Source organism: Dinoponera quadriceps, unplaced genomic scaffold (assembly GCF_001313825.1).
Source record: "Dinoponera quadriceps isolate SergipeBrazil2010 unplaced genomic scaffold, ASM131382v1 scaffold589, whole genome shotgun sequence".
Taxonomy (NCBI): domain Eukaryota; kingdom Metazoa; phylum Arthropoda; class Insecta; order Hymenoptera; family Formicidae; genus Dinoponera; species Dinoponera quadriceps.
In genome coordinates, this window is record NW_014554985.1 from 203416 (window position 1) to 218574 (window position 15159).

The 15159-nt window shown below is 40.2% G+C and overlaps 3 protein-coding genes across 3 annotated transcripts; 1 reads left to right on the forward strand and 2 right to left on the reverse strand.

The window, feature by feature from the left end:
• Positions 1-416: 416 nt before the first annotated feature.
• LOC106742708 (cysteine-rich with EGF-like domain protein 2) lies at positions 417-3025 on the reverse strand. Its single transcript, XM_014615903.1, has 4 exons — positions 2611-3025; positions 1823-2480; positions 1616-1711; positions 417-1538 (listed from the first exon to the last, which is right to left on the reverse strand). The coding sequence occupies exons 1-4, from the start codon at positions 2773-2775 to the stop codon at positions 1306-1308; spliced, it is 1152 nt and encodes a 383-aa protein (XP_014471389.1). The 5' UTR covers positions 2776-3025; the 3' UTR covers positions 417-1305.
• A 965-nt stretch (positions 3026-3990) lies between these two features.
• LOC106742773 (coatomer subunit alpha) lies at positions 3991-14905 on the forward strand. The gene is made up of 6 exons (XM_014616030.1): positions 3991-4193; positions 8804-9219; positions 9841-10652; positions 10841-11791; positions 12414-13577; positions 14108-14905. Exons 1-6 carry the CDS (start codon positions 4114-4116, stop codon positions 14333-14335), a joined length of 3651 nt encoding a protein of 1216 aa, XP_014471516.1. The 5' UTR covers positions 3991-4113; the 3' UTR covers positions 14336-14905.
• Positions 4497-6324, reverse strand: LOC106742774. The gene is made up of 2 exons (XM_014616031.1): positions 5927-6324; positions 4497-5722 (listed from the first exon to the last, which is right to left on the reverse strand). The coding sequence occupies exons 1-2, from the start codon at positions 5957-5959 to the stop codon at positions 4631-4633; spliced, it is 1125 nt and encodes a 374-aa protein (XP_014471517.1). The 5' UTR covers positions 5960-6324; the 3' UTR covers positions 4497-4630.
• Positions 14906-15159: the final 254 nt, after the last annotated feature.

Here is a 15159-nt window from a genome sequence, read left to right on the forward strand (position 1 = left end):
CTTAAGTCAATGTTAAATATTCTCATATACAATATAAGCAAAAATATTATAGTCTTCTTAGATGTCTTGACTTAATTGAATTTTTGTATTAATGCAAGTATTATTTAATTGCACTCAATTCAAGACTAAAAATCTTTTAAGAATATTATAATATTCTTGCTTATATATGAAAACATTTATCATTAATTTAAGATTTTTTTTTTCTGTGTAAGAATATTTTTTCTGTGTTAAAGGAATGTTTTTTCTGTTCCTTCAACCGAATTTTTGTCTGATCCCTAAGCAACAAGTTTCATCCACGATTAATTACTCGATCATCAATTTTATTCGAGTATAAATCTCTGGAATGATGTATCACGGGTTTCACGAGTACGACAATGAAGGGCAGAATTTCGTATTACGAAAAAAAATAACAAAAATCTTTTATTTGCATAATATATTTGCCATATCGCGTAAGGGTACTTGTTCCACATACGATGCGCTTACATAACTCGCAAGTAGCGTGTATGAATGTCAAATGCAGAATGTATATATAAGTAATGCCACACTCTTTGGTGAACGTTAATATAAACTTCTACTCGCAAGAGTGTCGTTTTATTCTTCCGTTTAATTAAATTCCACGGTGTTTTGCGTATAGAAACGCTGTAAGATGGAATAAGAAAGAATTTATACAGCGAGTTTGTGATACATGCGAATTAGAAGTTCGTGTTTGAAGTTTATCGCCAACGATGTTCTCGCATTCTCCGCTTTGCGTTAAAATCGACACTGTTCTTTTTTATTTTATAATGTTTCTATCAGAAACTATGAGTATATATATCAGAGAGTCGTCTATCTTTTTCTATAGAGTATAAAAATGTCTAATTAACATACACAGAGATGTTACACCTTATAACGCATTTATGACAAATCTGCTATATATCCCCATTTTCTTGTTAACTTGCGCTGAGAGATTATTTACAATAATGTAACACAACATGACGAGATTATACATTGGGAAAAAAGCCGACCGTAGTGACTTTGGCAGATAAGAAAGATGTATCTAAATAAAAATCACATGATTTCATAATAATAGTACAACAAAAGCAAATAACAGAAACATACATCGGAAAATCTCTAATTTCAATAATGGTGCAATAGAAGATAGTTTCTTTTATATTAATAAATTAATTCTCATATTTTCTCTGCAACTCGTGCAGAACGACACATTAATTACAGATTAATTCTATGATCTATTTTACATATGAATAGGAGGTGATTCCTTGTGTCAGTACGAAATCGTAACTGACTTCACGGAGAGAATCGTTAAAATTACGCGCCTATTAAAGCTGGTCCTAGAATGTCCATGTTCGCCGTGGTATCTTGCACATTGCTGTTTGCGATCATGTATTCCGAAACGGATATATACACCGCAACCAACAGACCGATAACGCCTGCCGCGTAAACGTTGCGCTGCAGAATGATGCATGTCGCCACGCAGAGACCGAAGTACGTCAGATATCGCGCCAGATTTTCCTGTTTCTTACGGCCGAGCAGATCCGAGTCTGCAAATAATACAAATCATGAGTACGAATCAGAGAACGCTGTTGTCACCTTTTTTATCATCTTATTCATTACTTACTTATACACAGATTTTCTTTCTTATGGTATCCTTCAGCACACCCGACGCACATGTCTGGACCATCGCCGGTGCAGCCGTTGCAAGCTCTATCGCAAGCTGGAAAAGTATATTTTCAAATTACAGATATTCTTGTATTCAAGTTTCTAGAAATATCGATTTGTAGAAAATTTATAAAGTATATACACATATATATATATATATATATACCCAAGCAAGAATGTCCTCCCTCTTTATTAACACAAAACTGATTCCCAGGACAGATCTCGTCGCTTTTTAGACACTCGTCAATGTCAAAGCAGCCTTTGTCCTCTATCATTTGCCAGCCACTTGCACACTTCTCACAATCCTTCGGTCCAGCGCCTCTGCAGGGCCCATCGCATGCTGCATGGCATGCTGAGCACAGCAAGGTCCTTTCATCCTTGTAAGACTCATAGTATCCTGAAGCACATTCTGAACAAGTATCTCCTAAGTAACCCCTGTCGCAAAGGCATTCGCCACTTCCTTTCCTAGTACCGGCTCCTTTGCATTTGCCATTATTGTTGCATATTCTATCTGGATATCCTGGACATGGTTTGCAACTTGGACCGTAATGATCCTTAGGACAGCAACGTTGTGTCTTTTCTATACAAATATAGTCGTATATATCCGAATAAGTATCTTGGTGCTTGAACCACCATTCCTCTATCAGATTCTCCAATTCTTCCGCTAAGGTATGGCACTGTATCTCTCCATTCTCAATGTCTTTGCATAGATTCTCCTGTATCTCGACCAATCGTATCTCGCTTTTCGCGTAGGAACGAAGCTTATCTTCTTCCCAGGCACTATCTCCGCCTTCAAACTTTCCACGACTTGTCTTTTCTAAACCCTGTAAAATAATTGTAACTCTTGAAATTTTCACACCGACTAGAATGATGTACAATTTTACCATATTTAGATATAATACAATTCTGTCACTTTAAATTTAATAATCGTCAAACGTCAAATGCAATATTTACCTTTTTGAAACTATTGGTGAATAATTTGCAAGCTGCACAGGGCGGAAGCTTCTGATTCTTCAATTCGTCTTTGCTCGGCTTTTCTTTCTCACATTGCACACTGTTTACGCAAATCAATACAATCACAAAGAGATTCAGAACAACAATACTGGTCGGCACTTGCATTATATTGTTATATCGAAACAGACCGGTCACCGACACAACTGTATAGTATACAATAGTGTATAAAAAATTATAGGAAGCACCTGAGCGTATTCTCCTTACGATTGGAGAATAATGGGGTACAAATATTTCCTGAGGGTTTATTGTGTTATATGTTTCGTATTAGATCGTGATTAATTTAAATAATTCCATTTGAACGATACCTAACAGGTTATATTGACATCCAAGATTGAGCGGACCAGACGACAAAACGTGCCTTTCATATCGGCCAATCAAAACGTACCGCGTGCAATTAGAGTTGGCAATGTAGAATCGATGAATCGATGATCGATTTTCCCTTCGTCAGGCCGCAAAATCCTTTACTTCTCCTTTATTGTTGATAAATAAACACAAAAATTTAACCGGAGTTGTTTGGTAGCTCTACTAAAGAATAAAGAGGTTATAGATCTGTCCTTTTTCGTTGAATTGGCTGCAGACGGTATTCATAGTCAGATCTTATATTTAAAACTGGCTTAAGTTCATCTTCAGATGCTTAGCAACCAATGAAATGAGGCATACAGTATCTGAAGATGAATTTAAGATGATCTTAAATATAAGATGCGACTATGAATATCGACTTGTACTAGTTTTGATTAGTTCTCTTCGTCTTTTTCCACCAAGTCTTAACTGTATCTATCTCTTTTTAAATTCTATAAAGCGAGGTTTACAATGAGAATTTAAGCTCTTAAGCCTGTTTTACAATATGTCGTATGTCGTTGTCAGATGTCGGAACGCAGCCGATAATCCAATGAGAAGAATTAACTTTCGAAAAATAAATTCTCTCATTGGACCATCGGCTGCATTCCGGCATCCAATAGCGACATAAGGCATATTGTAGAACAGCCTTAAAACATTGACCAATCACAGTCAAATGTGAGGAGAATAATCGACTGTAATTGGTCAATTTCTTAAGGCTTAGAGCTTAAAGCACCTACCGTAGACTGGGACTAAGTGTACGTTAATTAATCGAAAAAGAACGGACCTTTTATTTCATCAGTAGTTGAGCCATACTACTTGTAAATAAAGTTCGTCCGCTATATCGTTGAGTCGCACTACTGCCTCGATTCTTCGATAGTGGCGACTCGTAGCAGAAGTTTTGGAACTAAAAGCTTCAATGAAAAATTTGTGTAACAGCCGATATCTGACGACGTATACGAGACGTATCTACAAACTTATCGAATTGCAGTTTGTGACGATTAGTGACGTGTCTCCCGTCGTGTCAAGAGTTTAGAGAATTTGAAGAGAGTGATGTTTGATTAATTGCATAAATATTCGTCCAATATTAAGGTTAAAAGTAAAAATATGTTAACGAAATTCGAGACGAAATCCGCTCGAGTGAAAGGACTGTCCTTTCACCCGAAACGTCCCTGGGTGCTTGCAAGGTAAGTGACACATGTGTTTTAATTTAACTCAGTGACATTTTTAGAGATTATTGCCAGTAGAACATTTCAACAGATTGCAAAAAAAGTGTCCCACTTTAAACAGCGGCAGTATTGAAATGTCATTCGCTTGAACACTCTCTGATTGTATATTGACTTAACCTATATTTGATGTGAATTTAGAATTAATAATATTACATATGAGGAATTGCATTGAATAGGAAATAAGGGTTTGTTTTTATTATCATTTTCGTAATCTTCTTCTTTACTATTATATCTACATACTAATTTGTAACGTGCATGGGAAAAATATCAAAAAATTTATTTTTACATGATTCAAATATTATTTACATTATTGTAGCAAGCAGTTTTTTGCATCATGTTACAAATTCTCATCATCATTTATGATAACGCAGCAGGATAAAACACAATATCTGAGTTTACATTTCATTTGTGGACATTGCAGATGTTTCGGTGCTTGATTCCTTTGTTGAAGTACTTACTTTTGTGTTCGCAGACTCAGTACTGCTTACTTTATCATTTACAATTTGATCATCACATTTCCTAGATTTTACTGTAGACTTTGCAGACTCGGTTGTCATTTCTTCGTCGATTACCTTAGACGCAGTCATGGTTTCAACTGTGTTGGAAGTAGATTCACTGGAAGATGTTTCTTCAACTTGATTTACCGTTGACTCAAAATTGGATTTTAATTCTATCATATTGGATTCTACAGAGTTAGCAGATTGGGTTGTTGTCCTTGAACTTTCAACAGTACTTGCTTTCGCAGGCACTGTTGTGTCTTTAACAGCTGCTGATGCATGGTTCAAAACATTAATAGGAACTGGATTGGCTGTGATGGGAGTCTGATAAAATAATGGCGCAGAGGGATTGTAAAAGTCAAAATCATGCAAAGGAAATTGTAAATCAGTATAGGGACTGTGAGGATAATATTGGTCCTGTATGACATCCGATGGTATATGATATCTGGGAAGCACCACTGGAAGTTGCAAATTTAAGAAATTTGCACGGAACGCCGGATAAGGCATAAAAGGAACTTCTTGAGGAGCTTGATGTTCAAATGAGCTATCGTTTGCTTCCGGATTTTTCAATATTTTCTCCCCTTCATCGGAAACATCGGTGTCCAAGACAAAATCTTCTTGTTTGTTCATGTTCGCCTCAATTTCGGATTTAGATTGTTGCCCCGGAGACATTGGATTTTTTTGAGTGTTGTTTTGGGTATTATCCAACTTGTCTCTTTGCATGTAGCTTTCCGGTGTCTTCATCATAGCATCGGTTTTATACATCGAGTTCATTGTCTTCTTCAGCTTGCCCAAAGAATCCGCACCGGTTGCAAAGACAACGTTACTGCCGCCGCCATTGAGATCCTCAGTCGAATAGGAATATCCATCGAAATCAGAATCGAATTCGGACGCCGTATAGATGAATCTCGCAGCGGTAGGATACTCCAGGTGGATGTCCTCATACGGGACGGAAATCGCTCTCACTGTCGATAGTGTCCCCAGGAAGAGCTGAGAAAATCAAAGAAAGAAATGCGTTTTTACCTTCGATTATTTTTTACACGCGAATCGACGTGATTTTTGTGGCGAGTTGTGCACAAAGACCGAGCTCGGAGAGCCAATTCGCCAAAGAGTATCGTGAAAAATTCGGATCAGTGATTCTCGGACACATTGTAGGGAGGACAAATTAATTATTCGATATATAAATACACTTACGACACCGATGGTGAAACAATGGTGAGCTGCCATTGTCGAAAGTGATGCGAGCTTAATGACATTAAGGAGCGGACTACCAGGATGTGTAATGATGTGATCTCTATATACACGGCGTCCGACGTGCACTTGACCCCCCACTCCCGCGCATTATACACCTCTGTTTCTGATGACCTGATTCCGTCGAGATGTCTCGGGGGGACCCCACGATTGTCGTTCATCGAAATTATGTAGTGCGGAGATCGACTTTCGGATAGTTTTCATCGCGATGGACGCGCAGCATGTATGCATTTCGTGTGAGCGAAGATAAATTATCCAATTTATAAGGAGTAGATTAATCGTTTCCCTCATGCATATTAATGCGAAATTTTCGAAAGATTTAGCTTACGATACTTACAACGTCACGGGACTACATGCATGTTTTGCTTCTCAATATATATATATCTTTCTCTAAGTATATAACATCCCTTTCTCTTTCTTTCTCACATACAATCTAAAGCAGCAAATTTAACTCCTCGGGAAAAAATGATTATGTATGGAGTTTTTCTTTATATGGCCATATGGCAATCAAATATGATTATATATGTTTCATAAAAAAATGTTGTTATACAAATATAATTGAAATAAATGCTTATATTTATGGCTATCCACGACGTAAATACTTAATCGAATCAAACTAATTTTTCCGTTTTTCATTCAACAGTATTTTTATATCGTATGGACATATATAATTATATATGTAGCCATATAGGGACAAAATTCATGTCAAAATCACATGTAATTATATATGTAATTTTATATGATGATATATAAGCTGTTTTCCCGGGTCTCGATTAACAAAGTTATTATGTAGTTAACGTATAACAAAGTAGATCAGATCCGATCGATAGAAGCATTTTATAGATTTTCCAACTAATTTTTTCGACTAGACACTTTTTATTCTCACAATAAGTTAGGAAATAAAATAAAATAAAATATATCGCAAAATATGTAAAATACCTGAAATATAAAGTTTTACAAGCACATGCACGGAAGTATTAGAACATGAATCCGGTCGGATCCGACCCAATCTTGTTATTTGAAAGTTAACTGTCCTGTATGAGACGACGTTATTTGTTTCGCGACTTATTTGTTATATTTATAGTTATTTATAATTTATTCGTTATAGTATTTATCAGTTAGATAACATATATCGCGCAGATAATACCGATATTATTATAAATATCTATCATCTACACAAATTCTATCCCGAATCTATACAAATGCCTCCGAATAATGGACGTAACTAGGACGTGATGGATCATTTTGAAAAAAAAAAAAAATTAGCTTAATTAAATTAGGCTAACGACAAATTTAGTAATCGCGTCTGGTGATATTCTTTCTAGATACGTAGGAGAGCGCCTGATTTGTCAGCCGAGATATTCATACATAAATTCAAGTGATTATCGCTTCGGAAGGTCGGGCCCGGGCGACCGAGAAAGAGCGATTATGTATTTCTCAGATATTCAGATTAAGTAATGCGTGTACCACGCCTATTTTCTAAGATAATAGAGGTCAAATATTTTTACGGATATACCGGGCGATCGAGCGTGATACGTCGAGATCCGACGGAGACAATAACGCGAGTTATGCATTGGAAACAATCTAAATTCGCTTATGCTGGGTTTCTACCATCACGGTTTAAATCTAATTGACGATTAACCCAATGGAATTGGCCAGTCGCATTGATCAGTTCAACCAATTAATGCCAAGTTAATCGTCGATTACATTTAAATCATGATAGTAGAAACGAGCAAGAGAGACAATGAGAAATTCGTTCGTGTCGTCGCTTTCGCGCTCCATGTACACCACATTCTTGAACTCGCGTTCCTTTTCCCGTTCCATAGTGATATCGGGACACCCTGTATCAAGGCGTAGGCCCGAAATCCAGTTTGCGAATGACCTCTATATTTACGCCTCATTTTGTAATCGTGCAACCGCACGAAAAAATCGTACAAACCACCGGTTTTCGCAATCCGGGACGCCCATAAAATTCCTGATATAGCTCATGGCGATTGAAGTGGATAATACTCTCATGCGAACCAATAAGTGATTTCACCGTTGCCGTACCTCCGCGAAAATAAAGTACAATTACATCTGCAAATACGGAGAAAATTAACGGGAATTAAGTAACAATAACGAAACGAGTAATTGATTCTGCGAAACAAGATATTTTTGGATCATAATAAGTTGGAGATAAAATTTCATATAACAATCAAAAATTTCCTCAGCGGATTTATATATAGATATTGGGCTGATGCAAAAGTTCGCTTCGTTTTTAATCATAATTTATATATTTAAGTTTTTGAGTTATTAATCAATTGAATTAATTTTGAATTACTTTTTAATTATTATTAATAAATTGAATTATTAATTAGAGAGACTTCTATATATGGCCATGTTCAATAATTAGTAATTCAAAATTTTGCACAGTTGTTTGCGAAATGATAAAGGATTTTTTTATTCACATTAATTTAAATTACAAGTATGACGGATGGAACGGTTTGCGTCAGACACCTTGTATAATATTTATTTATTTTAAAGTACAATCAGTCAGTTAAGTATGAGCTGTTTTGTTTTGTTCGATTATCTGATAGCTCTCCGATCGCTGCATGATCCCGTTTCTGGGATTTCTGAACAAAAAAGTTGATAAAAAACGGAACGAATTTTTGCATCAACCCAACATATCTTATAAAATTAAAGAATGGCTTTTAGATGTTTTTCTTCAATCTCACAAAATGTATTTTCTATATTTCACGTTACACAAACACGATGAATTCGCGTTGTTTAAACGAACGAAATAATCACATTACGAATGTCTCACGCTCATGTAAATTGCAGCTTGCACAATGGCGTCATTCAGTTGTGGGACTACCGTATGTGCACTCTGCTCGACAAGTATGACGAGCACGATGGGCCCGTCCGCGGCATATGTTTCCACAATCAGCAGCCGCTGTTCGTCTCCGGCGGCGACGACTACAAGATCAAAGTTTGGAATTACAAGCAACGGAGGTGCATCTTCACGCTGCTGGGCCACTTGGACTACATCAGGACGACGATGTTCCACCAGGAGTATCCGTGGATCCTCAGCGCGTCGGACGATCAGACCATACGGATCTGGAACTGGCAGAGCCGCACTTGTATCTGCGTGCTGACCGGGCACAATCATTACGTAATGTGCGCCCAATTCCATCCTACGGAGGACATCATTGTGTCTGCTTCGTTGGATCAAACTGTCCGCGTATGGGACATCTCCGGTTCGTGGATGTTGCTTGTTATTATTTCTATCCAATAACAGGGTTGTCACGGACCTGGAAAGCTGGGAAAAGATATGAAGAATCTGGAATGTTGAACTTTGCTCACAACTTTGCTCTTAAATGCTCTCGACAGTATTCTTTTTTTCAAATACTCATTTATTTATTTTGTTGGCCTGAATTTGCATTCAGGATTACATTATGTCAGCAAAACTTTTAAGTTTGTATTACTTCTAATAATATAAGTTACCTTTTCTACAATCCTTGCTCCTAAACGTTAAAGTTTGCAATTAAATATTGCTCGTGGAAAATTCTCCACTGTCTGGAAAGCATGGAAATGTCGGGGAATTTCGAAATTCACTTTCTATGGCAATCCTGCGGTAAATACCAACTAATAAAACATAACATCCATGTTATAATTTCCTATTCAACAATGTAAATGCAATATAACTCGTGTAACGTACATTGATTATTTCTGGTCGTGTCATTGCAATTGCCTTGCAATTGCACCGCGACGACGTATCATTACAAAATGCACAGTGAGGTGCCACGACCGTTTCGGGCGTGCGATTATCGAGAGAGACGACGATTGCCCCTTAATAATCGGGACGAATGCAATTGCAGGATTGCGCAAGAAGAACGTAGCACCCGGGCCGGGGGGTCTCGAGGACCACTTGAAGAATCCTGGAGCGACCGACTTGTTCGGCCAGGCGGACGCGGTGGTAAAGTACGTGCTGGAAGGTCACGACAGAGGCGTCAACTGGGCATGCTTCCACTCCTCGCTGCCGTTGATAGTCTCCGGGGCGGACGATCGGCAGATCAAGATGTGGCGTATGAACGACGCCAAAGCGTGGGAGGTGGACACGTGTCGCGGCCATTACAACAACGTGTCCTGCGTGCTGTTCCACCCTAGACAGGACCTTATACTGTCCAATTCGGAGGACAAGAGCATCCGCGTGTGGGACATGACGAAGCGCACGTGTCTGCACACGTTCAGACGGGAACACGAGAGATTCTGGGTGCTGGCCGCCCACCCGACTCTGAACCTCTTCGCCGCCGGCCACGACTCCGGCATGATCATCTTCAAGCTCGAAAGAGAGCGTCCCGCCTATGCGGTCCCCTACGAGAATCTTATGTACTACGTGAAGGACCGCTTCCTGCGCAAGCTGGATTTCGGCACGTCGAAGGATACGTCGGTGATGCAGATTCGAGGCGGCGGGAAGACGCCGCCTTACAGTATGTCGTTCAATCAGGCGGAGAATAGCGTCCTGGTGTGTACGAGATCGCCCTCGAACATTGAGAACAGCACCTACGACTTGTACATGATACCACGTGAGGGTGACTCCAGCACAGACGCCGACACCAAACGAGCGTCCGGCGTCACCGCCATCTGGGTCGCCAGGAATCGATTCGCTGTATTGGACAGAGCGTATTCGGTAAGCTAAAACATCTTTAACTAATAATTGACTTACTGAAGATACTGTAAATGAATGTAATTCGAGACACGTGCATCTTTCATCTCAACAGCTCAGATACGAGATAGTTGATATAAACACTGCTCGTACGTTTCTTTCACTCGTTGAAAATTGTATGTCTATTCTCGGTTATCCGCGTCTCTTTCCAGTTAGTCATCAAGAACCTGAAAAACGAGGTGACGAAGAAGGTGCAGATTCCCAATTGCGACGAGATATTCTACGCCGGCACCGGCATGCTGCTCCTACGCGACCCGGATCAGGTGACCCTGTTCGACGTTCAGCAGAAGAGAACCCTGGCGGAAGTGAAGATCTCCAAGTGTCGATACGTCGTGTGGTCCAGCGACATGTCCCACGTCGCGTTGCTGGCCAAGCACACCGTCAACATCTGCAATCGCCGGCTGGAGTCTCTCTGCTCCGTGTACGAGAACACCAGGGTGAAGTCTGGCGCCTGGGAGGCCTATTCCGGCGTGTTCATTTACACGACCAGCAACCACATCAAGTACGCGATCAACAATGGCGATCATGGCATCATTCGCACGCTAGACTTGCCGATCTACGTGACGAAAGTCAAGAACAATCAGGTTTACTGCCTGGACCGGGAGTGCCGGCCGAGGATTCTGCGGATAGACTCGACGGAATACAAGTTCAAGCTCGCGTTGATCAATAGGAAGTACGAGGAGGTCCTGTACATGGTACGCTACGCGAATCTCGTCGGGCAGTCTATTATAGCCTACCTACAGCAGAAAGGATATCCGGAAGTGGCGCTTCACTTCGTGAAGGATGAAAAGACCAGATTCGGGCTGGCGCTCGAGTGCGGAAACATCGAGGTGGCCCTGGAAGCGGCGAGATCGCTGGATCAGAAATCGTGCTGGGAGAGCTTGGCTCAAGCCGCTCTGCTGCAGGGCAACCATCAGGTCGTGGAGATGTGCTACCAGAGGACCAAGAACTTCGAGAAGCTCTCTTTCCTTTATCTCATCACCGGCAATCTGGAAAAGCTGCGCAAGATGATCAAAATCGCGGAGATCCGCAAAGACGTGTCCGGACAGTATCAAGGCAGTTTGTTGCTCGGCGACATTTACGAACGGGCTAAGATTTTGCGGGTACGTATCTTCACATTAGTTGTGATAATTTTATTTATATTCGTAATTCGTAACTATGTAACATACAAGTAAGGTGAGGTTATCGAAAAGTCGAGTACTTTTTCAGGTATTTCATATTTTATCTTGGTACTTTTCAGTATAAAATATGAATCGATGGGATAAAATGTAAAATGTCGAAGTATTCACTTTTTGATCATTTTAATTTAATATTTTTGTACATATGATTAGAGGAATCAATTTTTGTTTAAAAAATCATGCGATTCCATTAAAAAAAATTCAAACTGATCCTGATTTAATTTTGGCAACGCCATCTAGGTCAAACTGCTCAAACCATTAAATGGATTCTTTTAAATGCTACAACTTTTGTCTGAAACATTTTTTTCTATAGAATACTTTCTAAAATATTACACCGTCACGGGACTTTTTGAACATCCTGTTTATATCCATATATATATTTAAATATACCTGAGTGAATAAAGTGTTATAACGAGAAAATTGTCATGTACTTGCATATGTACCAATCGTTTCCGTGCAACGTTGGAAAAAAAACTCAACGTTAAAATGAATTCCAAGTAACTGAGGATTGGAATGCAGGTTGACATTTTGACTTTTTATTATGTAGAACTCTGGACAAGCATCGTTGGCATACGTTACCGAGAAGATCCACGGGATATCCAACGAAGACGACGACGCCCAATACGAGTCGATGAGCGAGGAGCTCTCGTTGCTGGAGACCGGCGCTATCTATCTGCGTCCACCGGTGCCTATTCAACAGGCCGAGAACAATTGGCCGCTGCTGACAGTCTCCAAAGGCTTCTTCGAGAGCGTGATGATGTCTTCTCGCGGCAAGAGTCAAGTGGCCGCCGCTTTGGCTCCGGAAGACGATGGCGGGACGACTATGGACGGATGGGGCAACGACGAGGAGCTCGGAATAGACGAGGAGGGCGAGGAAGGTGTTGACGCGGAGATCGCTGCTGAAGGCGAGGAGAGCGCCGGGTGGGACGTCGAAGACGTCGACCTTCCGCCGGAACTGGAGGTCACCACGACCTCCAACGAGGATGGCTATTACTCTCCTCCTACTAAGGGCTTGCCACCGACGCAGCATTGGATTAACAACTCCCAACTGGTGGTCGATCACGTATTAGCCGGCTCGTTCGAGTCCGCCTTCCGATTGCTGAACAATCAGGTCGGCGTGGTAGAGTTCGGGCCGTATCAGTCCCTGTTCTTGAGCACGTACGCCCGTTCCCGAACGTCCTTCGCCAGTCTGCCGAACATACCGTCGTTGCACGGGTATCCACAGAGGAATTGGAAAGACGCCACGCCGAAGACAGGCGTGCCCGCGGTGGGACTGCATCTCGCCGAGCTGGTTCAGCGTCTCCAGATGTGTTATCAGTTGACGACCGCCGGTAAATTCACGGAGGCGATAGAGAAGCTGCAGGGCACCTTGCTGAGCGTACCGTTGCTCGTTGTCGACACCAAGCAGGACATAGCGGAGGCTCAACAGCTGATTCAGATATGCCGCGAGTACATCTTGGGTCTGAAAATGGAGACCGAACGTAAGAATCTGTCGAAGAACACGCTGGCCGAGCAGAAGAGGATCTGCGAGATGGCGGCGTATTTCACACACTGCAACCTGCAACCGGTGCATCAGATACTCACTCTGAGAATAGCCGCGAACATATTCTTCAAGCTGAAGAACTACAAAACCGCCGCTTCGTTCGCGAGAAGATTGCTCGAGCTCGGACCGAAGCCCGAACTCGCGCAACAGGTTCGGAAGATCCTGCAGGTATTTTCATTTTTTCTTTTTATTAATACCTATAGCGGCGTTTACAATAAGAATTTAAAGTGTAAAATTTAAGCGGGTTCTAAAATGAGAATTTAAACGTTAAGCGGGGTCTAAAACGAGAGTTTAAACTTTAAGCCTTAAGAAATTGGCCAATCACAGTCGAATGTGAAGAGAATAATCAATTGTGATTGGTCAATTTTTTGCCGTTTAATCTTACTGTTTAATCTTAAGTTACGTTTTAAATTCTTATTGTAAATGCTTAAAATATATATCATTAATACATGTTCATATATATATCAATGGCTGCGTTCAGCAGAGAAGCAGTTTTGCAACTGTTGTAAAAATCGTGAATGGTGTATGCTCTTAGGTTTTACCAAGATTGAAAGCATATACCAATCAAATTCACGAATTTTATAACAGTTGCAAAGCCGCTTTCTCTGCTGAACGCAGCTGATGTAACTTCAACGTATTTAATGATTCTAAACACAATGTTTGCGACGAATCTGAGAGGTCTGATCTGCTCGTTTCAGGTTTGCGACAAAAACCCCGTCGATGAGCATCAGTTAGTGTACGACGAGCACAATCCGTTTTCGTTGTGCGCGAGCACGTTCACACCTATTTACAGAGGCAAGCCGGAAGTGAAGTGCCCCTTATGCGGTGCCAGCTACAATCCTCTGTTTAAGGACACAGTGTGCAAGATATGTGAGGTTGCTATGATAGGCAAGGAATGTATCGGACTTAGGCAAGGCCGGTCTTAGAATAGCTTGGAGCCTTTGGTTACTTGGAGTTGATTGTAATATTCATATTTTTTCCAACGTTATACAGAGATGATTAGTACATACAAGTACATTCAAATTTCTTTATTTTGTTATATTTTATTTCAAGTATACATAAGAGGCAGTGACAAATATATATAATATATACAGACCAAGCATTCACGCATCTTCATTATGTCAGCATGGTGAATTCGACAATGTACCATTAAGAGAGATAAATTCTAACAATACCTTTACTGTTTTATTGAATAAAGCAAAAAATAGGATAAGAAAAGTATCAGGAAAGAACATTTGCCTCTTTCAATGTTAAACTGTTGATGTCCGTTGTCATGCCTTGGTCTGTTATATATTTTGGATTCAGTCATAATCAAGTAACGCATTTAGCCAATTAGTTTTTATATATGTGTCAACGGTGCGATTGACAAGAGCACCACATGCTAGCAAGAAAAGTCGCGATTTTTAATGATTTTACGATTATCGAGTATGTCCGAGAATAATTGATAACTACTAACATTTCCATTTTTTATCATCTAATATATATATCTAAATGTATCTACAACGCAGTATTGATTGAATCTATAATTTATAGTTATCCCGATGTACATGAAAATATGTATACATATCTACGGCGCGATATTACATATTTCAATGCATCTTCCTGGTGGTTGTTACTCGTGGATAATATTGGTTGTTCTTTACTCCGACACGTTTGACGAGCAGACGTCAGCTCCCAATGAATTTTTCAAATCTTCTAATGGCTCTCACCTGCAAAAGAGGCGCCCACCTTTCGGTATCCGATTTGTGCA

Bases quoted from the DNA above. Each gene is read 5' to 3' on its own strand.
- LOC106742774 (XM_014616031.1), bottom strand. From the start codon at position 5,959: ATGGCAGCTCACCATTGTTTCACCATCGGTGTC. The intron at 5,723-5,926 runs GTAAGTGTATTT...TGATTTTCTCAG, and splicing joins ATTGTTTCACCATCGGTGTC to CTCTTCCTGGGGACACTATC.
- LOC106742708 (XM_014615903.1), bottom strand. From the start codon at position 2,775: ATGCAAGTGCCGACCAGTATTGTTGTTCTGAATCTCTTTGTGATTGTA. The intron at 2,481-2,610 runs GTAAATATTGCA...ATTATTTTACAG, and splicing joins TCACCAATAGTTTCAAAAAG to GGTTTAGAAAAGACAAGTCG. The intron at 1,712-1,822 runs GTATATATATAT...ATACTTTTCCAG, and splicing joins GGGAGGACATTCTTGCTTGG to CTTGCGATAGAGCTTGCAAC.
- LOC106742773 (XM_014616030.1), top strand. From the start codon at position 4,114: ATGTTAACGAAATTCGAGACGAAATCCGCTCGAGTGAAAGGACTGTCC. The intron at 4,194-8,803 runs GTAAGTGACACA...TGTAAATTGCAG, and splicing joins CGTCCCTGGGTGCTTGCAAG to CTTGCACAATGGCGTCATTC. The intron at 10,653-10,840 runs GTAAGCTAAAAC...GTCTCTTTCCAG, and splicing joins TATTGGACAGAGCGTATTCG to TTAGTCATCAAGAACCTGAA.